The 27,589-nt window shown below is 46.6% G+C and overlaps 1 protein-coding gene across 5 annotated transcripts in view; it reads left to right on the top strand.

Moving 5' to 3' along the window:
- fgfr2 (fibroblast growth factor receptor 2) overlaps positions 1 to 27,341 on the top strand; it is a 36,877-nt gene extending 9,536 nt beyond the window's left edge. For 2 of the 5 annotated variants that reach the window (XM_027027027.2, XM_027027035.2), the window contains exons 3-19: positions 1,475 to 1,741; positions 2,466 to 2,540; positions 5,872 to 5,934; positions 6,216 to 6,385; positions 8,198 to 8,321; positions 11,687 to 11,877; positions 13,210 to 13,354; positions 14,723 to 14,925; positions 15,817 to 15,956; positions 18,234 to 18,355; positions 19,507 to 19,617; positions 19,771 to 19,961; positions 20,412 to 20,534; positions 21,875 to 21,945; positions 24,472 to 24,609; positions 25,007 to 25,112; positions 26,405 to 27,341. In XM_027027027.2, coding sequence (XP_026882828.1) covers positions 1,475 to 1,741; positions 2,466 to 2,540; positions 5,872 to 5,934; positions 6,216 to 6,385; positions 8,198 to 8,321; positions 11,687 to 11,877; positions 13,210 to 13,354; positions 14,723 to 14,925; positions 15,817 to 15,956; positions 18,234 to 18,355; positions 19,507 to 19,617; positions 19,771 to 19,961; positions 20,412 to 20,534; positions 21,875 to 21,945; positions 24,472 to 24,609; positions 25,007 to 25,112; positions 26,405 to 26,569 — 2,405 coding nt within the window. In that variant the 3' untranslated portion in view covers positions 26,570 to 27,341. The remainder of the gene's footprint in view (positions 1 to 1,474; positions 1,742 to 2,465; positions 2,541 to 5,871; positions 5,935 to 6,215; positions 6,386 to 8,197; positions 8,322 to 11,686; positions 11,878 to 13,209; positions 13,355 to 14,722; positions 14,926 to 15,816; positions 15,957 to 18,233; positions 18,356 to 19,506; positions 19,618 to 19,770; positions 19,962 to 20,411; positions 20,535 to 21,874; positions 21,946 to 24,471; positions 24,610 to 25,006; positions 25,113 to 26,404) is intronic. The other 3 variants (XM_027027043.2, XM_027027060.2, XM_027027051.2) reach the window with 3 other exon arrangements.
- Positions 27,342 to 27,589: the final 248 nt, after the last annotated feature.

Below are 27,589 nucleotides of genomic sequence, written 5' to 3'. Positions count from 1 at the left end.
TTAATTGGCCCGAAAGCCGATATCCATGTGGGTGCAGTATCAAACAGATTGCTTTCACTTCAAGCTTCTCTCCAGACCATACTCGTAAATGCTGAGCGTTTTGGAGATGAGGAGGCAGTACGTTTCAGCGGTACAGTTTTAATGGCTCGGCTCAAATGTGCTAGCGTAAACACTGACCTAACCTCAGTCGAATGAGGCCGGCATATCTGGGAGCGTGGGTGGGCGTGAAAGGTGTGTTACATATGAAGTAGGGCTTTGATCGGGGCTCGGCTCGTCTTGAAACAAAATGTGTTCCAGTGGCAACAAGTGGCAACCTTGTTGTGATAAAATCTGCTTACATGTGACCATGAAGACAGGGCCTGTGCTTACTTTCTCTGAGGTGTTCATCCCGGTGACTTGCTTTGTCTTTTACGGCGAGTGCACTCATGATTTCATCAAAGCAGTACTCTGATTCTGCTTTGAATGCTGGAATGCTAGTCTGCTCATTGCTTTATGTCTTTATTACATGGTTATTATGTTGCATGTACATGCACACTAATATTCCAGTCTTATGCCAACTGAAGTGTTATATAAATAACTTTATCTGATTTCTTTAATTAGGTCTTAATTTCAGTAAATCTGATCCAATCAACATGCTTAGATTTCTGATAAATACTTCAATTAATCTGGGTGTGTAAATAGCTTCCAATTTTTGCAAGTACAACCAGGCAAACAAACCAAAGTAACAGAGACTAATAACACTCATGTGGACGTTCTGACATCAGGTCCTTTATGGAAAGAAACCAGACTTTCACTGATCTCACATAAACAGGGGCTTGTCCTTCATCACACAATTGCTGTGCATGTGGACACTTCAGTTGAATTACTGCCATAACCTGGTTCTTGCCAAATAACTGAGGTATTGTTGTGCATGTAAACACACTCATTAATATAAGTTTAGCAGACTTTCATTTTCTGCAATTCCATGCTCTTGGGCTGCACTCTGCAAACATGGAATACATGTAATTGGAAAAATTAATAGGCAGTATTGTGTGCTTAAAACCGGGGCGCAAGCTTGACGCCCAAAAGATGAAAACCAGAAGGGCTCTTGTCAGCGTGGCGGGATAAATACTAACTGATTTTCCAGCGAATGCCTCATTCACGCCGCTGCGCTACTCATTGCACACGCGTTCCCTTCTTGTGTAACCGCATGCTTAAAGGACTGTTCTGCAGGTACAGCTCTTAAAGCTAAGCAAAGACTAGTGGTTCTAAACGCAGTTAACGGATTTTTAAGAACTACTTTAAAGATGGGTTTTCCTTAACGTTTCTTCTACCCCCCCCCTTGCCAAACTGATTTCAGGGCCTCTGTTGGGTTATTATGGCGTGGTGTTTTTTCCCCCTTCCCTTACCCTGTCGCTTGTTTCTCTTCTCTCCTCTTCCTCTGCACCCTTTACCTTTCACTCGCCCCTTCCGCCCTTCCTTCTCTGCTGTGCAGAGCCTCCGAACAAATGCCAAAGCGCTAAGCCTGCCGTGTGCTCCGTGCACCCGGGGGACCTTCTGAAGCTCAGCTGCCCACTGCCCAAGGCGGCCGCGATCGTCTGGACCAAAGACGGCTCGTCACTCGGCCCAGACAACCGCACACTCATAGAACGGGAGTGGCTGCACATCCGCGATGCCACGCCCAGGGACTCGGGCATGTACGCTTGCAGCGCCGCCGGCTCTAAGGGCAGCCACGCACTTTGCTTCATCGTTAACGTCACAGGTGAGACGCGCGTCCGTCGGCCTGCGGATGCCGGTGTGGAGAGGCCGTTATTCTCGTCAACAGTTGATTCGGGAAATGGCTGTTAAAATGGCATCATTTTTTATTTTATTTTTTTTAGGATTCGGTTGAGTGTGATTTGTTGTTGTTGTTCCACGTTTGGCTGTTTCAGGGCCTCCCATAACATCATTTAGGATTTAAGAATTTGTGAGAAGTCGCTGAACTTGCTATGGACATTGGAAACATGCCTGTCTTGAAAATCGGGGTTTAGCTCCAACGTTTTCACTTGGAGTTTGATGAGGTCATGTTTGCTGATGACATGTTTGATCAGATATGGTGTTGTATAGTGTGAGTTGTTTAGTAATAAGGTTACGTTAGCAATGGGAATGCTAGAATTGTTGCGCATATTAGCCGTCTTTAGCAGTGCTCGGTTCGTCAGTGTTGCAACATGGTGTTTCTGAAATTGTCTGTAGCAACATCGTCTCTTATTCTTCACCAGATTATCTTTTAGATGTGAAATATAAATAACATGCATGACTTTTTAATAAAAACAGCTAATACGACTGGCAATAACTGTTTAGTAGCTAGCAGCTATTATGCTAAATCTTCTATTCCCAAGTGGTTCCATAATTGGTGGCGTAGCAATAGGAGTAGTGCAAGAATGTAGAGGCGTGAAGCCTCAGTCAAAGCCAGACGACGATTACAGTGTTCCCGGTGCTCTCTGCAGATGCCATCTCATCCGGCGATGACGAAGACGACGCAGAACGATCGGATGATGTCGAGCTAGACGGCGAGCAAATGCGTGAGTATCCGGTAACTGGGGCGCTGCTGTTCCCAAACAAGATTGTTCTTTAATTTCCCTGCTGACTCGAAATCAACATTGGCACTAACATTGCCGCCAGGGAGTTTTGTCCTTCCTTGCTAGTGTGTGCTGAGCAGAATCCCGAACGTTGTTTCCACGCTTGACATATGTTACAGTTCGCGCTTCAGTGAGCAGAATAGAAACAAATAGAATGTCAAATATTTTCCGGCTGCTGTCCTGGACAACTTTCCCATTTCCAGTTGTCCTGTTCACTTGAGCCCCTTCAAGGCTCGTCTCTGGTTATTTTCAGTGAGCTTTCCTGTGTGGTCTCCGTCGTAATGTCGTAATCATGTTTTGGTTGCAAAGGCCGTCCGCGCTGATAGAGGAGAACCGCGGAGCCGTTCTTCGTCCAGCCATGTCATCGATCAATTTAGACCTGTGCTATCGATCGCTCTGTGCACTTTCAACGCAGACACATTCCTGGCCTTCCTCTGCTGTCTCTTTCCCTCTTTCTCTCACTTGCTCTGTCTCTCAGGTAGCTTGGCCTTTTGGAGCCAATACGCAAGCACCATCCATTACAGTAACCACCCATCAGGTCTGTGTTCTTTACCTGAAAAGAGATGTGTTTTGCATCAGGCCAAGGAAAGAGAAGAAGGGGGTGTGGCTGGCGTTAGGGGCGGGGTCTGTGGGGAGGAGGGTGGGTCTTTGTCTGGGGTGGTAGGTAAGAGGATGAGTGCTCTGTTTTGAGGTATACTGAGGAAGAAAAGAGGAGAAAAAAAGCTTTTGGATGTTGTTAACATTCCTGTAACACATAAGACCCTTATGATCCTGTGCCTACTGTGGACTCTGAAATCAGAACTGGTGTGAGGAAGCCAAAACGGAGAGAGGATGTTAATGGGGGCTGGGATAAAAACTCACTTTATTCAGTTTTAATCAGCTGGTTTTAAAAACAAAGCAACTATGTCCTGGCACATCCAGCAGATTTGTCATTTTCAAATCATTCGAAACTAAATATCAAAGCAAGTGGTGGAAAGAGAGGAGGAGCAGAGAGGTTAAGATTTTTAGCCAGCAGACTGGTTTGGATCAGGACCAGCTTGTGCGTGCTGTGCATTCTGGCCTTTGGCCGAGGATGGGGATGGGGTGGGGTGAAGTGGTCAGGGGGTGTGGTAGGGGGTTGGCAGGGTTCAGCATTGTGCTTGGGGCGGTTTCGGGCTAGGTGGGTTGGACTTGTGCCTAGTTGAAACCACTCGAATCTATTTGATATTACTTTGCAGAGAGGGCCTCAGTAAAATAAGTCTGAAAAATATTTTCCCCACTTTCACCAGTATGTTTCAGTTTGTCTTCTTTGAGCTCGCAGGTTTTGCAGTAAGCATCACTGGACTCCTAACAGACTTCATGCAGATCAGGCTTTCCAGGAATTGCTTTGTGTGGCAAACTTAATACAGGTCGGCTTTTCCAGGAATTGCTTTGAATGAAAGAAAGCTTTCTAGTTCCCTGATCTTACAGATATTATTAAGATGCAGATGAATATCATTTGTGCCTTGCTTTCCTGTTGCCAGTTTTTCTGGCCAGTAGTTTGGAACTGGCTGCACAGCTTGGGTGCTATCGTAAAACACACAATATGAGCGTATTCTTTTCAAGCGTATTTTACAGTTATTGCCAAAATAACATGATGTTGATAAAATATTGATAGAGCAGGTCTCAGACCTTCAATACCTAATATATGAAGCTTGGATTAAAAAGGTCTGGTTGAGACTGTGTTGGGTCAGCAGGTGGGCACTCACACTCGCTCTGGGAACTTGGAGGGTCAGCGGCCTTGAAGTCTGCTGATTCCGGACAGGGGCATGGGAGTGCGGAGAGAGAGAGGGAGAGAGTCCTGCAGAGATGAAGAGACCCACAGGAAAAAGATAAAGAATGTGATTGAGTGTGGCAAGGAGCACACGCGCACACACACACACACACACACACACACACACACACACACACACACACACACACACTTAACCTAGCAGATAGGGTGACAGCGAGAAGAGGCCTTCACGCCCAAGGAAGACTCTGTTTAAACGTCTAATATGAAGTTATGTTATGCGTTATACGTTCTGGTTGGTACACTCGAACCTATTACCATATTTGTCCATTTATGGATGAGATATAACATATCTACAGTACTTAAATCAAGACTTGATTATGCCGTGATAATAAAGAATATTTCAGATGGGTAATTATTACTTCACAAGTGATTATTTAGTGTTTTTAGGCTATTGCAATCATGTGTTATGTGAGTTAATAACCTTAGATGGCCATGATTCAGCTTTTTAAAAAACTATATAGTGCAAAAGTGTAGGAATATAGCTGAGCGGTATTCTAGTCTACTTCTTCAGTTGCTCACCAGGGTCCCTGAAAGGAATTCGGATGCCGAATGTTTATCGAAACTATGATGCCTTCCGGAATATTCTTCCTCCTGTTCCCACCTTGTCCCAGCTAGCCACAGCTTATTCCACTGCTCATGTCCATCGGACAGAGCCGTCAGGACTCCTGATGAGATGAAGGCAAAGTGCTTAGTCCAGTGCTAAGAAAGCCACATAGAAAGCCACTCTTCATAGTAGCGCTCTAACCTTTCACCCCGCACTTTCCCCAATGGCTTGGAGGCAGTTTTTCTTTTCTTCCACTCACGTGTCTTGGCGCGCAATACAAAGCGAATGTGGTTTTTATTTAAGGGAAATCAGTGCAAGCGGCAGGGTTTCACTAGCCAGCCTTGGTGTCCTGCTGCTCCGGAGCTGTGAGCAACGGTTTGGGTTTGCATCCTCACTCATGACCTCCTGCCTCGCCCCTGTCCACGCCTCCCCCACCTCCTGCCTCAGCCCTCTGCCTCGTAGAGCTCTGCATCTGCCCTCACCTGTCCACTGTGTGTGTTTCCTCTGGTGTTTTTACGAGCCAAACAAAACGGAACTGGGGACGGTTTGTTTGCTCCCGGCTCATTCGCCACGTTATACCAGTGTGCTTTTGATAAGTATTGAGTCTTGGAGAAGCCAAGAAACAAAGACACTGCATTTTAAGGCAGTGTCTCATTTGAAAAGCCATTGCATCACATGTGGAGGTATTTGAATGGGTTTGCTATTTAAGAAAAGTTTTATCATAATTTTATAACTTTCATTATAACTGTGGTTAAACAGCCATGATGGTGTTGATGGCCAGTAAAGGTTTTGCTGAAAGTTATTCTCTGATGCGTTAGAGGGTCAGACATATAATGTGACTTTTTCTTTTTTCGCTTAAGCATTCTGGAAAAATTGGGTGTCGGGACTCGTAAATACTGTATTTTATGTTGTACCAGACTGCCCGCTGAACCATAATGAGGCCTTCACACTGCACCCAGCTACTGAGGCAGGCCATAATTGTGAGTTATATTATAAACAGAGATATAGAAAGTGTACTCTTCATATTATGTAAGGTTTTAAGAGCTACAATTCAAAGATAAACTAAAAGGTGCAGAGCATGTGCCTTAAGCTTTATACTAAATGCCTTTTATCTGAAACCTAAAACATCCTGTGAGCTGAACCAAAAGCAAACATGAGCAGCAGTTCAGGTGCCGTTGCTCTGCGCTGCCCGGACATGGAAGCGGGGAGGGTTGGTGAGTGAGCGACGGGGTTGATGGTAGTGCTCCCTGTCTGCCTGCAGGCGCACCACGCTGGGTCTCGCCAGAGAAGATGGAGAAGAAGCTGCACGCCGTGCCAGCGGCCAACACGGTGAAGTTTCGCTGTGCCGCCGATGGCAAGCCCACGCCTATGCTACATTGGCTGAAGAACGGACGGCCCTTCAGGCAGGAAGACCGCATGGGCGGCTACAAGGTAAGCTGGTGAGCATCCACCCACATCACCACACCACTCCATCCCGGATCCCCTAGCCCACCCCATGCTCCCCACTAGGGCTTCCGTTCAGCCGTCGACATGCATAAAATCTACGCCGCGAACGGCAGAGATTGGAGGCTTGTGCTGCCGAAGGCAGTCCGGTCCCACAAAATGGCAGATTGGGGAAAGTTCCTCGTGATCGTTCCCATGAGTGTGCTGAGCACTGATGAAGTGCTGGTCTTCTGAAAGGCCCCGATGTGAACCCTTTAGTTAAAGTTTAATCGGTGACTGGACTTGGGCTTTGTTGGACAGTGTACCTCACCCAGTGCACGTTTGCACTTCCTGACCTAAGAGCTGTGCTGATGCAAACAGAGAACTTCCTATAAGGTAACCCAGTACAGCCTTGTATTCACATCCATTTAACCACAACTCCCACACCCGCTATACAGCTGGAAGAGGGGAAATCATTGCATTTTGATTTGAACTTTTTTGGTTTAGGAACTTTTATAATAACTGCTAGCAAAGTTGTAGTAAGTATGCAGCTACATTACTGTGGTCACTGCTTCATGGACTCTGTTTTATATAATAGTAGCCTAAAGAGATAACTTTAAAAGAATGCAAACTTGTTGAGATGGTAAGGAGCTTTATCAGTGCTGCTTTATCAGCAAAAGCTTATGTAGTGGTGATCTGCATCTTCCTAACCTCCATAGCAGAGTCGTAATATCAGAAAATATTCTATTATTCCTACATTTGCCATGATTATAATATATGTTAGGCTGTATTTATTTGTCTTTGAAATACCTGAGACCATGCGTCATGGAAACTCAAATAGCGCAATAATGTTTTATTTCTCTTTAGCATTACTTTGATGTTCCTTTTCCCTGAGATGTCCAAATACCTCCTACAGGACATGCTCTGTTTTGATTGGATGTGTATTTGCTGGGGTGGCGGGTGTTTTTTTTGTTTTTTTGTTTTTTTTGCCATTTTCAAAACATTTTGTCTGCTTTGCCAAACAGAAATCTCGTGGCCATAAAATCGTGCTCGCTGAAAATGGCCGCCGTGGATCAGCCATGGTCTTTTTAACAGTTGCACACTAGGAATGATTTATTTCCTTTCTCTTCATTTCTTCAAACTCTGGAGAGGAGCTTATATATCAGTGATCATGGTCAGTAAAAGAGGGAGAGGGAGAGAGCAAGGGGATGTCAGTGCGATTTAGAGCACAGCCCGCAGTCATTGGAGGCAAATTCCTGTGGCATGGGCGGTCGCACGCTCACTCGTGCTCCGGGCCGTCTGTCGGCACGCCGGTATTGCTTTTCCAACGGTGCCGAGAGAAGGCCTGTTACGCTCGGTCTTTTTCTCCTCCCTCCTTCCACCTCCTTCACTCTCCCGCCTCTGCTACAGCGGCTCCGCTGCCATTTCTCTGACACTAGGAACACGATAATAGACAAAAACGTTTTCATGCAGTATCACAGTTGAAACGCGTTTGGCCTGAAAAGGACTGCAGAAACAATATTTAAAAAAAAACAAACAAAGAGTTGATATGAACTACAGCTTTGTTTGCAGATAAGGAGCCAGCAATTCAAAATATTGAGTGAGATTTGAGCTTGTGTTGCGTGAGTCTAGGAAAGTACTGTATGTATCCTGGAAAAGTGAGCGAGTATTGGGTGAGTTGTAGGAGAATACGGAACTAGTACTGATTTAGTGTTAGGAAAGAGTGTGGATTAAGTGCAGAGGGAGTACTGGAAAGGTATGGAGCGAGTACTGAGTGAATACTTGGAAGGTTCTGAGTACTGACCTTTGGTTCTCATGCAGGTCCGACTCCAGCACTGGACTCTGATTATGGAGAGTGTGGTTCCCTCTGATAAAGGCAACTACACCTGTGTGGTGGAGAACAAGTATGGCTCAATCAACCACACATACACCCTGGATGTAGTTGGTGAGTATGCACAGGTGTGGGTGGGTGTTTCCCTTTCCCACAGGTTTATTATACAGGTGCAGAGTGTGTGTCTGTCTGTGTGTGTGTGTCTGTGTGTCAAAGCCAGCTTTTGTGCAAGTGAGACTCAATGTAGAATGCCCCCTGACAACCTGCCTTAAACTTGACTCTGCTGAGGAAATAGCCTTTCAATTTATTCATTCTTACCAGTCATCCAGTGAAGTTACTACAGCGTCTATGGTCCTCTGAGCCTTTCAGATAGAACTAATTTCTCACCCACGGAAAATAAATGTGAGGTTTGGCAATTGTGAATGAAGCTGAGTGAGCCAATTTTCTTTGCTGTTTACAGCACTCATGGAACTTCATAATGAAAAGCTCAATGTCCTTATGAGCAGTTAACAATCTCCTAGGAAATCTAGAGCAAGTCTGTGGTCTGACTTCTGCGTCTTCAGTGACCTACAGAGCAATTTTATAGAGCAGTATCCATAGCAGTGTAACACACACACACACACACACACACACACACACACACACACACACACACACACACACACACACACACACACACACACACACACACACACATATATCTAAGGTTGAAACACAAATACCCCCTATTTAGGCCTCCTGCTCTGGGCTAAGTGAAAGCAGTTTTTAAAAGTGCATCTCTGCTGTTTTACCGCGCAGCAGTAAAGTGTTTCTGTGGCTGGCCCGAGGGCGTCCTCATAGCACAGAGAGCACCCGGGAGTGACTGACAGAAAGCAAGGGTAAGGGTGGATGTGCCCTTTAACTTTATTTGACTTATGAAAGAGCCTATGAAAGGGACAGAGTGAGACAGAAAGTCAAAAGGCAGCCCACTATAAATTCTCCATGCTTGACTCATCATGTACCGCCAAACCGAACAGGACCCCAGCAAATGACTCCTCGTAACTTGTAACGTTGAGTGGACAGTGCGACAAGAACAAAGAACAGGATGGAGGGTGAAGAAGACAGCGAGGAGTGATAGAAGATGAGACAGAGGGAGATGGAGAAGAGAAATAGAGAGAGAGAGAGAAAGAGCAAATGTGAGCTTGTTTGGAATCCCACTAACCCTCCAGAAGGTGATGTAAGAATGTGTGGTGCTGACCTTGTCTGCAAAGCCCAGCTGGGTCCAAAGTGTTGGAGCTCTGCAGAGCCGGTCTGATTCACCTGATCATTCCTGTGGCTCCCTGTCAGACCCCAACCCACGTGGACCCTCTAGTAGATCAGTCCTGCCCTCTCTGTGCGTGGTCCCACTGCATACATTCATATGGCCACCTGGGAACCTTTGTGTTCTTTAAATTCACCATGAGGTTTCCCACGCTCCAGCAAGTCCCGCACGGCTCATGCCTGTTACGCCAAACGCCTCTCTGCCTGTGTCCTCTGCCGGTGGGTTGCCCAGAGTTCAGTGGTCTCACTTGGAGACATCGTAATGACCTGTGATTGCTTGGTTAATAACATAACGGATGGACTGTGATCACAGATGAAGAGGACACAGGAGAACAGCCTGTGTCTGCTCAGGGATTTTATGCATATATTTTAATCTGTGTTATCACCTATGAACTCTTAAACCCTGCTTGTATGTATGTGTGTGAGTGTGAATGTGTGTGTGGGTGCACACCTTAAGCTGTTTTCTGTGGAGTGGAGGGTGTAAACATTTGTGTCTGTTTGGTGAACTATCTGTGTTCTGTCTGACTAACCCTTGGATACTCACATTACTCAGCACAGAAACACTCTCTCACTCTCTCTCTCTCTCTCTCTCTCTCTCTCTCTCTCTCTCTCTCTCTCTCTCTCTCTCACACACACTCACACACACACACACACACACACACACACCCACCCACACACACACCCACACAATGTTTCACTCTCAAATTGTCATGTTGGGTCTATAATCAGATCACTAGGTGTTCAGTGGGTGTCCTGCTTCTGAAACAGCTTCTCTTCCTCCTATAATCGAGTCCCACTTCCTGAAGCGCACAGCCTTTTTAGAGGGACATTTCCATTTTCAGTGCCTAGGGTGGAGTATCTGATTCCATACTTGCACTAACGCAAACCAAACCTTCTACTCATTTTTCCTTCCCTCTTTACAGTCAGAGATGCAATTAGTGTGTGCAAAATTCTGTGTGTTGGTATAGGGCAGAGAAAGAAGAGGGTCTGTGAGAAAGACTGGCGAGGAACAGGCGAAGAAACCCAAACTCACCTACAGATTTGCCTCCCCATTGTTGACTTTTCAGAATATTATCAGGAACATATAGCCAGGAAGTCTAAAAACGTCCTTTTGTTGTCAATAGGTCAGGTTGTTTCTATGACAGCAGAAAGTGTTAGTATAACAGAAAGCGTTTTATTGAGACAGACTGAAACAACCCAGCAGATGAAGGGCAAGGTTTGTGCCTTTTTTCTTTTTCCCACCCCATTCTCCCCTTTCCCTCATCTTCCCTTTCACTCCCCATCTGTTGAGCATGCTTTAGTTTTTCCTTTCTCCTACCCCAGCCCGTCGTCTCTCCCCTTCACTGTAGACTACCTTTTCTTCAGTCTCCACTGGCTTCCCACTGGCTCAACCCTATAATCTGCCCCTCCTCCTCATGCACATACATCAGTAACCCTCTACCTCCAGCTCCAGAGTGACATTTTCTGCTGCGTGGTTCCTCTGCTAGAACGCTTGTCAGGTCAGGAAGAGGGTGTATCGCGTATCTCCCAACATATCAGCTAACCAGACCTTTCTAAAGGTTGAAGACATTAGGAAAATTGCCCCCTATTCTGTGCTTGTCCTGCACCCGGGAACCGTCATAAGCCAAACAGCATCTGAAAGTTCCAACTGCAGAAAAGCATTTCAGAACGGTTATTAGCTATAGAAAGCACCACGTGTTTTCCAATTAGCGTCAGTTAAAAGTGAACATGATGGAGCACCAGCTGGAGCTGGGATACAGAGCACACAGTCTTTTCTCATCCCTCACAAGGTACAGCTTTTTGTTTATGCCTTATCACCAGAGACAAAGTCCCGGCCTCTTTTTTTTGGGGCCATAGATGCTTAACAGTGGAGGAGAGGTGGCAGGTGGAGCTCTGAACCGTAGAGCATTCACATGTACCCGAAATTGCAGGCGCACCGCTGGCCTCGTTCTGAACTGCTCTGCCCTTAAAGATTATCTGCAGTGACGTGCAGATCTGGCTATAGCTGAATGCAGTTAGAGCAGGAGCTCAGTTGCATGGGGTGAAGTGGGATTGTATAAAAGCTTTGTCGTTCGTTCGGATGTGACTTGAACTGATTGAGAAAGAAGCAGCAGTGTTTGTAATGCAATGCAACTGTAACGCAATAATGCTGTCTGTCTCCCTCCCTCTGTTTGTATTAGAACGTTCTCCTCACCGGCCAATTCTCCAGGCAGGCCTGCCAGCCAATGCCACTGTGCACGTGGGGGAGGACGCTCGGTTCGTGTGTAAGGTGTACAGCGACGCCCAGCCTCACATCCAGTGGCTTCATCACATCACCAAGAACGGCAGCCGTTATGGCCCTGACGGTCTCCCTTACGTCCGTGTGCTAAAGGTATGACCCGTCTATCACAGGTCTCAACCAGTCACAGTGCGTTTTTTGCACCAAGGGCATTATGAGTTTATGTATGTTTCTCACTTGATGACATGTCAAAGTTCTTCCAACCGTGTCTTTTTGTTTGTTTTTTTGTTTTAATCTTCGAGTCATCTCAGTGTAAATATAACTACAGTATCATCAGCCATTTCCATTTTTCCTCCCTATTTTGCCTTTTGTTCTCCCCATGAGTTATCTGGTGGTGGGAATGTCCTTCTCCTTCCCTCATATCCGGTCCACATAGTCAACGAAAAGGACAAAAGGTTTTAACCGGATGCCATATGTGTGTTCTTTTGCCCCACCCCACCCCATGTCGCGCCGCCCTCTAGCACTCGGGCATTAACAGCACTGACATGGAGGTGCTCACACTCCACAACGTTTCGCTGGACGACGCTGGCGAATACATGTGCAATGTCTCCAATTACCTTGGGCACGTCAACCAGTCAGGTTGGCTGACTGTCCTGCCAGGTAAAAAGAACAGTGTTGATGACCTCTGACCCTCGACGACCTCTTTTTCTGGTGTTTTTGGGTTGGTGTTGTTGTTGTTTTTCGTCTCATCGTGGTGGTGTGTGGTGATCCTGGGACTTTGGCTGCAGGGTTGTGGTCTTTTTTTTGTTTGTTTTTTGTGGAGCTTCTCAGGATGATCCTAACTGTCCTAAAGTGGCCATGGAAACAAGATTTTCCCCAGTCATCTTTTCTCCTCAGTTCTCTACTTTTCTTTATTCCTTACTGTTCTTCTGTTTTCCCTGTGCTTCTCCTCTTCATCCATCTCCCCCTCCTGTCTTCTTTTCACTTGTTCCACTCTCTTCTCTCCACACTTTCAGAGTATCTGTTTGCTTGTTGTCCATGGTACCTCACATCAGGTATGTGTTTGCATGTTCTCCGAAGTTCTGCTGGGCTCAACCTAGTGGTAAGGGGTGAGGGCAGCCAATTTAGTTTTGGGGCATCCTCTTCCAGCCCAAACCCTTGCTACATCTCTGTTCACACAGGGGTCCCCTTTTTGTGGTGCATCTTTAGTGTAGCCCTTTATCACGAAGGGTTCATCTACCATCCATGTCATGCGTAGATGAGGTTTATGGCGCTAAACGTTTCCCAGTTCTCTTCTCCTCCTGGTATTTTGGGTCTCACTCGTCTCTTTTTCCCTTTCTTCTCTCTGTTCTTTTCTCCACCTCCCCAACGTCCTCCTGCCCACCTCCCTCGTTTTCTCTGACCGATCTCCTTGCTTCCCCCTCCCCCCTCCTCTCCTTGGTTTCTTCTTCGGTTCCTCCTGTCTCCTCCTTCTCCCTTTCCCAGACGGCAGGTGTGAATACCACGGACAAAGAGATCGAGGTCCTCTACCTGCCCAACGTCACTTTCAACGACGCGGGCGAGTATACGTGCTTGGCGGGTAACTCTATTGGGATCTCCTATCACTCTGCTTGGTTGACGGTTCTTTCAGGTACCTGCTCTTCTGCGGCTCCGCCCAGCTGCTCCTCCCCGCCCACTTCCACTGTCCACTCTTCTTCAGGGATGCCTGGGAGGTAGTGGGAGACACTTGTCAGGGGGTGTGGGTGGCATTCTTACAGTGGAATTCCAAATTGTTGGTTTGTAATTGGTTTATGATTGCTTTGCCAAACTGCGATGTAATGCCAAATGTAATGCATTTGGCCTATCACAATTATCTGACTGCAAATATCTAAATTATGATAAGGATTCGTTTAAAATTACATGTGCATCCCTGCTAGCATTTTAAGATTCAAATGCTTATTGAACTGTCCTCATTAGCATCCAAGTGTGGTTAGTGCTGGACAACATGTGTCTCCTTCACGCCTTCCCGTCTTCTCTTCATGTGCTCTTAGTAGCTTTTTTGAATGTGTGCTTTCTCTGTGCGTCCGTATGCATGCCTGTCATTGTCCATATGTTCTGGTTATTGCTGTAGCTTACTCAAGAAAGCCAAAATCCAGTTGAGCTTTCTCAATTATCAGTGCCAGTGCCCCAGTGGGTCACTGTATTTTTTTTGTATTGAATATGTTTGTGTGTGTTATTTGGGTGTGTGACTTTCATGTCTCTGTACTTCCTGATTCTGCAGTTAATAAGGCATATTTGTTGAATGAAAAATGACTGCAGAGGTGTTTTGTCATTGTATTTGGAGAAGCTCGGAATTCAGAAGCTCAGAATTCAGTTGGGGGGGAGTTAACATTCTCCCTCCATAGTAGTTCGTTAAGAGTGTGTTTCCAAACAGAAGATCCTTAGACCACGAGTGCCACCACTTTGCGGTCCTGACACTGAGCTGCTACAAGGCCAAAGCTTGATTTGTAAGGATGCTAAAGAGGCAGGATGTGAGGTGGATGTAAGTTTGCGTGTATGTGAGTTTATGTCTGGATACCAAAGGTCCCACCTGCTTTGGCAAGGCGTCCTGTCTTTTCTCTTGCCAACAATCCTTTCTTTCTTTCAATCTCACTCTCTATCCCTCACCCTCTATACCTCCCTCCCCCAGCTAGACAGCTACTAGTAACAGCAGCTACATGATGCCAGATGAAGGACATGTTAGATCAATTGGCCGAGTGTGTCTGTGTTTTTTGTGCGTCTTGAGTTTGCGTGTCGTTCATCTTTTCTTCTCCTCTCCGCACCTTCCTTCTCACGCTCTCTGCCTGCTGTGGTATTCTACCGGGAATACTCAATGTCCTTGCCAGCGTCTCGCTCAGTGTGACATTTAGCTTTCCCGTCCAATACTCCAGTGCGGTAGTCCTCGTCCAGAAGCTACACCTCCATCGCTAACAGCCTTGCCTCTCACCCCCCCCACCCCCCACCCCTGACCCCACCTCAGCTGAGTCAGGCGTCATGGAGCCAGACTTCCCACCCGACTATGTGGAGATCGCCATCTACTGCATAGGTGTCTTCCTCATTGCCTGCATGGTAGTGATCGTGGTCGTGTGCCGGATGAGGACCTCCACGAAGAAACCAGACTTCGGAGCGCAGCCCGCTGTGCATAAACTCACCAAGCAAATCCCTCTGCGCCGCCAGGTAACAGAAAGTAGATAAAGAGTTCCAGAACCCCTAAATACACCCACTCTGACATAAATACTGACACACACACACACCGACACACACACACACACACACACACACACACACACACACATCAAAAAACATTGACATGACTCTAGAAAGGTCTCATCATTGTAGAATTTCATATTCTTCAGCTCCTGTTCCATCTATGTAGAATGTGTGGATGGTTCAGCTTTGAAGTTACACCTTCACATAAAGGTTTTGTTTCTGACTGTCATGTGGAAGAAAGTTCAAATTTCAGCAGATTTGCTTTTCAAGAACTGCTGCTAAAGAGAAATTGCACCTATTGGGGCTTTTAGTCATTCTTACTTATTGCTGCAGCAAACGTATGTACCGAGTAATTCTTGATTTGACCAGATCTGGGGAATGTGAGTGAATGTAACAGCATTGGTTCCCCCTGCTGAAATCTTGCATTGTGGCAAGGGAAGGTAAGGATGACTGCAGAGTGCAGATACTGCACACCACTGTTCAGAGGTCTTGCCACATACCCGACGTGTCTCGATTAAACGTACAGGTTGGGATAAGCAGCCCTACAGCTCTCTGCTCCTCTAGACTTTGAGGTTTCCCCACTGCAGGAGCTGCAAGCGTTCATTGCAAAGCTTTTTTTGTGCACAACTTCAGTTCAATGATAAACATGTCAAACAACATGCCCATCACCTGAATCCTGCATGGCTCACCATGCAGAGGGTTTGTCTTAGGTCTTATGAAATCAAATGTAATCACAGTGATAAGTATGCACACACACATACACACACACACACACACACACACACACACACACGATGAGGGTATTCTGTGTGTGTATTCTGTGCCTGAAGGTCAGGTGATCAGCCATCTCCCTCTCTTCTGCAGGTGTCGGCTGACTCTAGCTCCTCCATGAGCTCTAGCACACCGCTCGTCCGAATCACCACCCGCCGGAGCTCAGACCACGACCAGGTCATCCCTGAGTACGACCTGCCCGAGGACCCACGGTGGGAATTCTCCAGGGACAAGTGAGTTCTTCCTACCTGGAGTGGTGTGGCTGAAGCTGTTAGATTAGCATTTTAGTGTTTAATATCCCCCCACCCTTTGCCCTAAAATGTTTAAGAATACTCTGAAATGTTATTAGTATAAAATAATTATTGTATGTCATACTGCAGAACTATTTTAATGTCAGCCAACATATGAAATGAATTTTATTTGTTTCACTAAGTCAGTCAATGTTTTTGGAGGGAGTCATTATTGGTCTTTATACAACTTTTATTATCATGATTGATATACAATTTATATCGCACTTTTTACAAAATGCCACAAAGCAGCTTTACACGTCTGGATCCAGATCCCTAATGATCAAACCAAGGTTGACAGTGACAAGCAAAAACAATCCCTGCTATATTACATTACATATTGTCAAACAGCAACAGCATTTCAGATGGTTAGATACTTTTAAGTTCGGTGTAGGAGTCTCTGCTTCTCTAGTGGCTAAAGGGTGGGTTATCTGTTTTTGTGATAAGTTTAATCCATTAGCATTCTTACACTGTCTAGTCCCTATTGTGTGAAATGATTAAGTACTGAGTAACATCAGAACACAGTTGTGCACTAATGTGCAATTACTTGGTCAGGATACAACTTAACTGGATTTGTAAACGCATTATACCTTCAGTGACTAAAGCATTTTTCCATTTAGCAATTAGCCATAGACAAATGTGCAGGTCATGCCTGCCTAGCTCCGATGCACTTAAGATAACAGCAGCACAACAAGGAATAGTGACTCACTTTTTAAAACTATGGCCACTGAACTGTGCAACTAACCACATACATCATCTTCTCTGGCAGAATTGTTACGATTTGAACACGAAGCACTGCACTTTATCATCTTAGCAAAGTCACTTAATTCTTTAAAGGAATTCTTTTGTCTTATGTAGCTGGACACACCCCCAGGTGAGTGTGTGTTTGTGTATGCGTGTGAGAGTTCAGCACGGCATTGTGCGAAGGTGCTGAGGAAGTGAGAGTGTAACTTGCCGTTATTTCCCTGCCAAGATCAGCAAGGTGATTGGACGTGGTGTAATAAAAGAGTGGTTTGTTAATTTTTTCCATTTCATGGAAATTTAAACTATAATATTGCCCAAATACATTTTTCAAAATTCTCCCTTTGTGAGTTATAAGCTGGATAATAGGCCCCCTGACCACTGTCCTGCCTCTGCCAGACAGAGAGCCGAGTAGTGTCTGCGTTCCGAGAGCCACGGAACGTCAGCATTCGTAGCTGGCGTGGAGGCAAAACATAACATTGATTATCTGCGGTGCACTCGGGCCAGACAGAGGCGGCCTTTGAGAGGACGGGGCCGGCGGGCGCCCGCAGCACAGACGTGGCGATTGTGTTACCTCGGCGATGGCCTGGCCCCAAGCCCTAGTGCGGGTGTCAGTGTTTACACAGCCGGGGAAGCGGGGGCGGGGCCAGCAGCTGTCAGTCAAAGCCCGACCCAAAGGGATAGTGGGGAGGGCAAGGGGTCGTAAAGTCACAGTGACAGCGAGAGATTAAGATGGAGTGTGTGCATGCGTGCGTGTGTGTGTGTGTGTGTGTGTGTGTGTGTGTGTGTGTGTGTGCACGTCTCAGTATCAGATGCACTTGCAATCCACCGCAAAAGATCTTTACAAAGTTGCAGATAGCATTCTGTTTATACCTTTGGCCAGAGCACAGTGTAGCACAGCCAGAGCACAACATAGTCCTCAGTAGGCCGCTCCACCTGAACCTCCACCCAAACCTTCAAATCCCTGCAGGCACATTGCTACAGTAACTCTATATCTCCCAGTCGCACTCTCCACTGTTCTAGCGGCTGATGTCAGGGTAGGCTTGGTCACTGGTGGAAAAGGGCAACTGCTTAGTGGATCCGAACTGGGCAAACACTATAATGTGAGAACACACTGCGCAAACACACAGACACACACACACACACACACACACACACACACACACACACACACACAAACAAACACACAGAGACAGAGCCGAAACTGTTATCTTGCCATGGGCCTGGCACCACGAGTGAAGCCAGTGCTAGTTTAGCATTCTTTATTTGACTTTGATAGCGAGAGAGGAGCGTGACTAAAGCAACAAACTCTCACAGCCGCCTTTCACCGCAAGCCAGCGACTCAAGCGGCGGGCGACGAGAGGCACACGTCTTCACACTTGTTCAAAAACTTTAGCCTCCTTTAATCGCAAATCACTTCAGCCGAAGAGCCTCCCGCGGTGCTGACCTCCTGCGCGGCCGTCTGGCTGTTCTCTTCCACAGGCTGACCCTGGGAAAGCCCCTAGGGGAGGGCTGCTTTGGGCAGGTAGTGATGGCCGAGGCACTGGGCATCGATAAGGACAAACCCAAGGAGGCCGTAACCGTGGCGGTCAAGATGCTGAAGGGTGAGTACCACCAGCCCTGTCGTGCTGTTGCCGTGCAACCTGATGTGAGCCTTGTGTACCGAGGCAAAAAGGCACCGAGTGTTTGAATGCGATACAGCCGCCGCCGTCATTGGCTCTAATGTCAGCTTTTGTTGGTGCTTTGTGCCATTAATCATGATAGTATTTAAGGAAATGGAACAGTAAGAGGTAGCTGTTGACAAGGAAGTTAAACAGTGTATTTCTGTATGCAGAGAGTGAGACACTGGCAGAAAGAAAGATTGAGGGGAGACGGAATGAGAGAACGAGAGACAGAGAAAAAGAGAGAGACAGACAGAGTGTGTGTGGTGTGTGGTGTGTGTGTGTGTGGCAGAGAGGAAAGGGTGCTGAAGGGTTATTGGTTGGTGCTGAATGACACTGGAAGGTCTCAGCTTAGCAGACTGCATAGCTAACTGCCTCGGCCTGCTGGGACAGGCTTTCTCCTCACCTGCACAAAGACACACACACACACACACACACACACACACGGTTGTACATGCACACACACTCGCTCTCTCCTGCCACACGCATGAGCACCACACCACACTCACTCTTGCATCACAAAAATAAACACACACACATACACATACACACACACACACAAACACAAACAGAGGAGTGGGGGAAGGTGCATGTGGTTAAAAAGACATCTTGAAGTGAGTGGGGACAGACTATGGTGACTTGGCATCCTGAAGAGAAGAGCTGGCAAGCCTCTAGCAGAAGAAGACCGTCTCACTTCATAGCCGTCTACGCAACACTGCACAGAAACACTGCAAGTGTCTCCGCACTTAAAGAACTTTGTCACAAGTTCTTTAAAGTTAGAAACCATGTGTCCTCATGGAATGAAGGAGGGAGAGGAAGAACAGAGGAGAAGAATGTATCAGCAGCATGAAAAGACCACTGTCCTGAAGATTATTATGCTAGCCTGAACGAAGCTTTTTAATTCGGAGGTAGTGAAAGGATAGCTGTAGCAGGTGACCGGCCGTGAGCCTAATGCGCTCTAGTGGAGAGTTCTGCCGCACTTGGCTTCAGCTCAGATTACTCCTTTGTTAAACTACTTATTACTGTTCATTACTTTAGTTTTTCAACTGTGCACAGAATACACAACCAAAAAAGACTGATCCTTTCCTTTCCAGATGATGCCACAGAGAAAGATCTGTCTGACCTGGTGTCAGAGATGGAGATGATGAAGATGATCGGCCGGCACAAGAACATCATCAACTTGCTGGGGGCGTGCACACAGGACGGTGAGTCGCCACTCAGGTCCCGAAACACATTGCTTTATTTGACAGATCTGTTGCTTCCGGTGGGACAACTGCTGCAGATTGAATGTAGGATTCGGCCATGTACCACCTTCAAAGCTTTGCCCTTTCATGCCACCCCCCACCTCCCCCTATCAGGTCCTTTATATGTCATAGTGGAGTACGCTTCCAAGGGCAACCTGCGCGAGTACTTGCGGGCGCGCCGGCCTCCAGGGATGGAGTACTCGTTTGATATCGCCCGTGTAGCTGACGAGCCTCTCACCTTCAAAGACCTGGTGTCCTGCACTTACCAGGTGGCCCGCGGCATGGAGTATTTAGCCTCTCAAAAGGTGGATGCATACACACACAACCACGCACATATTATTCGTTTGAAATCAAATTTAAACCTGTCTCACTCGTTCACATTATCTGCGGGGAAATGGCGCTATCAGATTTCAAACTGCAGTTAGGAACCTCCTTCACTTGCAGATGTTCATTTACAGAGGGTGAAGTCCTGTCTCAACTATTGAATTTAAGCATGGTACGTGGCAGCCTCCTTTTGTAACTCGCAGCCTGAACTGCAGCCAGTGCTGTGCGTTGCTGGACGTGCTACCTAAGCACCTCATAAATGCTCACTTCCTCGCCTGGAATGAGTGAGGGTACTCCCTCTCGCGCATGGACGACCCTTCTTGTGCACTTGCTCACGGCTGCGTTGTGAAGTTTCTCCTTCGGTGCTGACCTTGCTTCAGTTGATGAATTAACCATCTTTCTTGCCTGTCCGTTCCGTCTCTCCATGGCAGTGTATACACAGAGATTTGGCTGCCAGAAACGTGTTGGTCACCGAGAACAACGTGATGAAGATCGCAGACTTCGGCTTGGCCAGGGATGTCCACAACATCGATTACTATAAAAAGACGACCAATGTGAGTTGCGTTTGCTCAACTTTGTGTTGTTGCTCTCTCCTGCTTCCCACATTTCTTACTTTTCTTTTCACCTTACTTACATGACAATATGTGAATTCGTCCTAGTGTACCTCCCGCACCCCTCTCTCTCTCTCTCTCTCTCTCTCTCTCTCTCGCTCTCTCTCTCTCTCTCTCTCTCTCTCTATTTCTTTCTCTATCGCTCTCTGTCTCTGTCTTGCCTCCCACTTTTCCTCTTTCTGTTTCTTCTTGTATTTCTCTTTCTTTCTCTGGGCCTGGCGGATTCCCAGGCAGCAAATGCGCAAAGTGACTGGAGAGCTCTTCCCTTGTTTGAGCCTCATCCCTCATCCTCGCCCCTCTTCCAAAGCCCCTGTTGTCTAGATGGCCATAAGAAAGCAGGGGGTTGGGGGTTGGGGCCTGCATGTTTACCATAAACCCTGCTTCGTCCACATCTCCCACCATTACACTAATCTCCTGCACCTATAGGCCTTCATACCGGTTTTACGCTGCCTTACTCCTGATGTCACAGGTACCGGTTTGGGTGCTGGGGAAAACAGCTTTCCCCTGGGCTAAAAATGTGGTTTCAGCGATGGCAAGTTAAGTTCACGGCTCTCGTGAATGTGAAAGCATAGCGTAATTGGTATTGTAAAGTATTGGTAAAGTATTAGCTCACATTAGCATTGAAGTAGCTGTCTCAGACATTTATAAACAACACAAGCCTAGTTGCAATTTCTGGAGGTCACCAGGTTCTGATTATGAAGTCATTATGAAGTCAACAGCTGAGCATGGCATTTTTAATCTGTGAGATCAGACCAATGTAACTAGCATAAGACTTGCAAATAATTGTGACTGATAGGTGCAGTTTTATTAGACTGGTACCACTGTGTCTAGCTGGCAGGTACCCAGCAAGCAAAGGAGAAAAAAAGCAAGCAAGAAAGAAAAGAAATAACCGTTGGCAAGGAAAGTTACGCAAGGAACTCGAGACGGAAAACCTAAAATTTGCCGGATAAAGGCACTAACTGTTGAGCTATCTGCTTTAGCTTCTTCTGGACTTAATCTCGGAGTTGGGTGAAGCAAACTGTATTACAACCCCTCAGGGAAATCAAGATTCCAGTTTGTGTTCTGGTAGAACTACCTAACTCAGGGGTCCTAACTCCGATCACTACAGACATTCCTGCTCGGACCTTAATGAAATTCCAGAAGGAGGGTATTTGATCACAGAGATGCTTCTCAAGTGTAGCGTTTAAAGAAAAACCTGACCCTGGGGACATTTCAGAGTGGAATGCCTTGTGTGGCCCTTTTGACCTTTTGACCTAAAGCCTTGTTGTCGGGTGTGTCCACAGGGTCGTTTGCCGGTGAAGTGGATGGCCCCCGAGGCACTGTTTGACCGCGTGTACACACACCAGAGCGATGTGTAAGTAACTCCTTCACTGGATTTTTCTTCCACAGTATGCCAGAAGCAGCCGGGCTATATGCAAGTACTGATTGGACACTTTGTGCTGTATGTTGCCTTTTACATGAAGAAAGAGATTAGAGTCGACGTCTGGGCACAGCGACCCTCCCATCCTTCAGGGAGGTGGAGCCAGAGCTAAGATACAAGCTGAAGCTGCCCTTTACGTAGTAATGGAGGGAAGTGCTCGTAGCTGTAGTGATGGCATACATGCTAACAAGAGGAGACTGTTGTCTTATAGGTGAGGAAAGTGCTAGCTGAACTAAGGCTGAACTAAAGAACTAAAGTGTGTGTGTGTTTTGTCAGACGGAGGAAGAGGAAGAAAAAAGAGTACGTTCAGGGCCAGTGCTATGGCAAAAAGCGAAAGATTTCACGCTCGACTTGTGGCCAAAGCTGTGTTACTAATCTGGCTAGCTTCAAAGCTCCTCAGACAGGCCGAACTCCCACCTCGCCTAGTCCCTCACGGAAGTAACCCTGTCTTCTCTCTGTCTCTTCACACCTCTCTGTTCACTCTTCCCTCTTGTTTTTTTGGGGCGTGGTGGTCAGGGGGTGGGGGTTTTGAAAACCTTGTTTTCCATCCATTGGCTAAAGTAATCCTGTTGTTTTGCGGTTTGTGGTAGCATTGATCCCGTAAATGAATGCGTACTTCCTGTTGCTTCCATAGAGCAGCCACCACACAGGGTTTTCACACAGGGTTTCTCTTCACAGAGTTGTGAGAGTGCATGTATGCGTGCGCGTGCGCATTACTTTGTGATCCAGTAAAGGCCGGTCAGTGTTAAGGAGGACCTTCTGTTGCTCTCCTTGCTAATTACATGTCATTGCTCTGTGTTGTAATTGGCTGACCTGCTAGCCTGGGGGAAGGGACTGCATGCGGATATACAGCTTGAGCACCAGTCCATGCATGACATCAGATTAAATTAATACATGAATAAGAATGAAGGGCAAATTGACTTTTCTGATAAGGACACCTCCCTGGGGTTTAGCATAGTTGCTGAGGTAACTACAGGTGGGGTGTGTGTGTCGGAGGCTAAACGAACAATTAATATTTTTAGCGGGGCTGATTGTTAAGGAAGAAGTTGATTTTTTTCTGTGATTGGGTTAAACAAATTCTGCTCTGTTAGACTGGTGACCAAGTGTAAACCTACCACCTCCTGCCTTCAAATGAATGCTTAAGCTATACAATTCATCATTAAATGACTCGTCACTGCTGGTTAAAATAGGATGGCAAAATGTGTGCTGGTTGAAATGTGGTGACCTTTAGGATGACCTTTCCTTGGGGGGTGCTTGGGCTGATCGATTCTGGGGAGGTTAGTGGCAGGTTACCAGCTGCAGCCGCTTAAGGTCGATTGGCACACGTGTAAAGATACCGGCGCAGATAAAAGGAGGACAGATACAGTGACTGCTTATGTAAACAGATGCCTGTCTGTGTGTGTGGGTGAAACCAGACAGCCTCTTTATGTTGCGGTGGTGTGGCGCTCTGGGGGACTTGTGTTTCAGTCGTGCCGTAAGCTGTTTGCCAACCACGTGTTGTGAAATGCAACATTTATCGTACTGAAGCTGATTTTCTCAGTGTTGTTTTATATTTGTGCAGTCATCATTGCGAAAGAAAATGCAACCTCCTTCACCTCAGTGAAAGAATCAGCTTTTTGGAGGGATGATAAGGCTCACTGGCTCAACATTAGCCTTTGCTAATTTGGGTGATATGGTAGAGGTGGCGGACAAGAAACTCTGTGGAAACACTTCATCATGGTGACAGTATCTTGATTTCATTCATTCTATTTATAACCCCTCCCCCATTCTGAGACCCAGTACTGGTGAAAAACTGTTTCTCGCCCCTCGCCCTCCCTGCAGTGTTTTGTTTCCTGTGAGTCTAAACTGCAGTTTGTTTTGGCTCAGACAATAGTGCTGGTTGTAGCTGTCCAGCGGAGTGGGGCTAGGGGTCGGGGGGTACAGAGGCCAACGTTCCATGCTCCTCTGAGGCCGGTGTTCACCCGCCACAGGCAGATCGCTGAGCCTGAAGCCCTGGGAGAATGGCTGCATTTAGAGCTCCTACAGTCGCCGGGTTGTTGCTACTGTAGGATGATCGTAAACTGCTCTGTGAATGGCTGCTCTGTTGGTGGTCAGCCCGGAGTGGACAGTGAAGTAAGTGCAGAGGGAGTCACTGCAGTCACTCCCTCACATGGAGAGGGCCATGTTGGGGGCCACAACTCATCCAGGGTGCTTTATTTGTTTGGAAAACCAAGCAGGAAATTGTGCAGCACAATTTTTTGTTGTCATTGAACATTAACGTAAGTAGCTCTTGCGTTAGAACTGTGGATTTGTGGATGTAGATATCAGGCACAGAATGTAAATGCCCAGTTACCAATGCTGTTTTAACTAGTAGCTGATTTGTCAAAGTTAGTTAGTTTTTGACAAAACTTTAAAAGAATTGCACTTGAATGTAGTCATTTGAGTACCTGTGTGTGTGTGTGTGTGTGTGTGTGTGTTCAGGTGGTCCTTCGGTGTGCTCATGTGGGAGATCTTCACGTTGGGCGGCTCACCGTACCCCGGCATTCCCGTGGAGGAGCTGTTCAAGCTCCTAAAGGAGGGCCACCGCATGGATAAGCCGGCCAACTGCACTAATGACCTGTGAGTCCTGCCCTCGCATCCGCCAGCCACTCAGAGTAACACCTGTCCTGATGGGTTGCCACAGCACCGGAGTGCTGGCTAGACCCAAGCTCCTCCCACCACAGTACCACTTCCTGATTCAGGACGACGCCTCCGTGCGTGCGCTCTCAGAGATGATTCCCACTGGTCGAAGCCACGTCCTCTTCATACAGCTGTTGGACAGAATGACTTCTAATAGCATCACATGAAAAACATCTATATGTCTACTCCACTGCGAGCATACTCCACACTGTACTGAAGAGGGGGTTCTGATGGACTCCAGCACTGCCCAGTTGTGTGGAGGGACCAACAGAGAGGGAGGCGTGGATATCTGCGGCTGGTGTTAACAACCATGTTTCTTTCCTCACATGTTTCTCAGGTATATGATGATGAAAGACTGTTGGCACGCCATCTCCTCACAGAGGCCCACGTTCAAACAGCTGGTCGAGGACTTGGATCGCATCCTCACCCTGGCCACCCATGAGGTGAGGTGGTTTCACAATCAAAGCCGGAAGCGGGATTTTGGAAGAGTTGGAGAGGGCTACGGGGAGGCGGCTAGAGGGAGGCAGGGCGTCAGGTTGGGTTTTATTGAAAGCGTTTAGGGTCAAGGGTTCCATTGCAGTCTGGTTGGTTTCAACTCTTGTTCCCTGCACTAACACCGCGCAATTATCAATGGCGAGCCTCTATCCGAGGCTCTTTCCATTCCCGGGCTGTTGTGCGCCATATCCGCATGGCGCGGTGAGGGATAACACAGGATGGAAATCTGTCAGGACTCGTCAATGTGGTTTGAGCTCAAGCTGGTGCCAAGAGCCCTGTCCTCTCTGTTTTTGAACTTCTGAAATGTAATAAAGTGCCTTTTCTCTCTCTCACACTCTTTTTCCCTCTCTCTCAACCACTTTCCTCCACCATCTTCAAACTTTTCAAACTGCTCGCAGATGTGAAGGTCTTTAGTAACGTGAGCTGCCTTGTGTTGAACTGGTGGTGTCCAAGCCAAACGCTTGCTTTTAGAAACCCAAACCTGTCCTCTTCCTCTTCCTCTGCCTCAAATATTTCAGTACCAGCCACAGAAGGCGAGAGGGGGAGTGTGGATCAAATTAACCAAAAGGGCCCGCTCTAAAACATTTGACATTTTTGACTACCTGTGATCGTTTTTTTTCTTTTAATTTGTAGTGTGGTGTACCGTAGATTTGTTTAAGTTTGCAGCCAAAACCTACATCTCTGTATGCTTCATGAAGCCCAGAATCCTAGGCTGTATCCCAGTGTGGTCCAACCATGGAACTTATAACACATTCAAACACTTTGTTTCCAAGGAAATGGCAAAGATGTCAACACTTTCCCTTGTGAACCATGATGGAATGTTTCCTGTCACTTATACCCTGCACATACATGGTTCATTAAGTATTATTTGTGCAAATATGTTTGCTCGGCTCCAGTTTAGGGCTATTTTCTGTCTGCCGCTGCCAACTCCTCCTAATCTGCTCCGGATGAAATGATGCACCTTACTTGGGTTACTGTGTGCTGCACTTTTTAAAATTCCCTTTTTCTCTTCATTCTTTTCTTCACTTACTGTGTTGGGCTTTTTTTCTTTCCCTACCTGTGTATGAGTGTGTGTGTTTGTGTGTGTGTGTGTGTCTAATATTGTTTTAATATTATGGATTCCTGATGTTGAAGTGCACCTGTGTCTCTGATACTTTAGGTTCTTTTGCTCATGAAGGAGCGGAACATATGTGCCCTTTTGTGAGTTTGTGTAAGTACGTGTGCCCCTCTCTGTCTACAGGAGTACATCGACCTGTGTGCACCCACGGAGCAGTATTCGCCCTGCTTCCCAGACACGCGGAGCTCCTGCTCCTCCGGTGATGATTCTGTCTTCTCCCACGACCCCCTGCCAGATGAGCCATGCCTCCCCAAGTACCAGCACGTCAACGGAAGCCTCAAGACATGAACACTGCCTCCTCTCACTCCCCCTTACCCACCCACCCCCCTTCCTCCCTTGCAAGCCTCCTGTGCAAGAGACACGTGACTCCTGCCACCCTGCCCCTGTCTGTCTCACTGCCTCCCTGGCTACGCTGGACATTCGGAGCAAGGGAGGCCGGGACACCGGCTATGCTGCTCTCTGACAGACTGGTGTGCGTGTAAGACGATGCGCAACTTGTGCGTCTGAAGTGCACGTGCAATCAAAAAAACATGACTAAGCTCTTAACAAGAGGATGAGGACCCAACAGTAGTGTTCTCTTTTTTCTTGACTGAATGATTAGTTAGTTCTGAGGGTCCACATTGTGTGTTTGTTTTGAGGTTTTTTTACCCCTTTTGTTTTGTGTTTTTGTTGGAGTTTTCTGACATCATTCCATTCCATTGCTTGGCATTCCAGGACTCTTCGTTCCCAACAAAAATGGAGGACACAATAAAATGGGAGAGAGACTAAATGGACAAAAAGGAGAAAAATAGGAAACGTGTTCAAAAGGAAACGTTCCACTAACAAAGGACTAGGAAAAAAGTTTGTAAGATTTTCATGTTCCATTTTATGTTGATAACATAGTTATCAAATAAAAGCCCATGCAGTTATTCGAATGGGAAAAATGTAATACACAGTATATATTGCTGGGTATATTTGTAAATATATTCAAATATGTAAAAAATATATATATTATATATTTACAGTGAATTATTTTTTGTATTGACTTCAGAAATATTCCTTCCCTTTCTTCAACCCTCCCCCCCCCCCCCCCCCCCCAGCTCAAGGCAGGTTTCTTGGCAACCTGTTTTTTTTAATCTACCACATTTCTAGATACATGTACACACACACACACACACACACACACACACACACACACACACACACATAAAGGAACACACCTTATTTTAATTTGCTGACAGTTGAGCATTGGCTTTCAGGGAAAGAGATAGCATGTTAATTTATTGACTTATGTTTAAAAAATGAATCAAAAGGATAAAAAGAAAAATA

Source organism: Electrophorus electricus, chromosome 11, assembly GCF_013358815.1.
Source record: "Electrophorus electricus isolate fEleEle1 chromosome 11, fEleEle1.pri, whole genome shotgun sequence".
In the NCBI taxonomy this organism is placed as follows: Eukaryota; Metazoa; Chordata; class Actinopteri; order Gymnotiformes; family Gymnotidae; genus Electrophorus; species Electrophorus electricus.
Note: the sequence above shows the minus strand (reverse complement) of the source record. Positions and strands in the feature narration are given on the sequence as shown.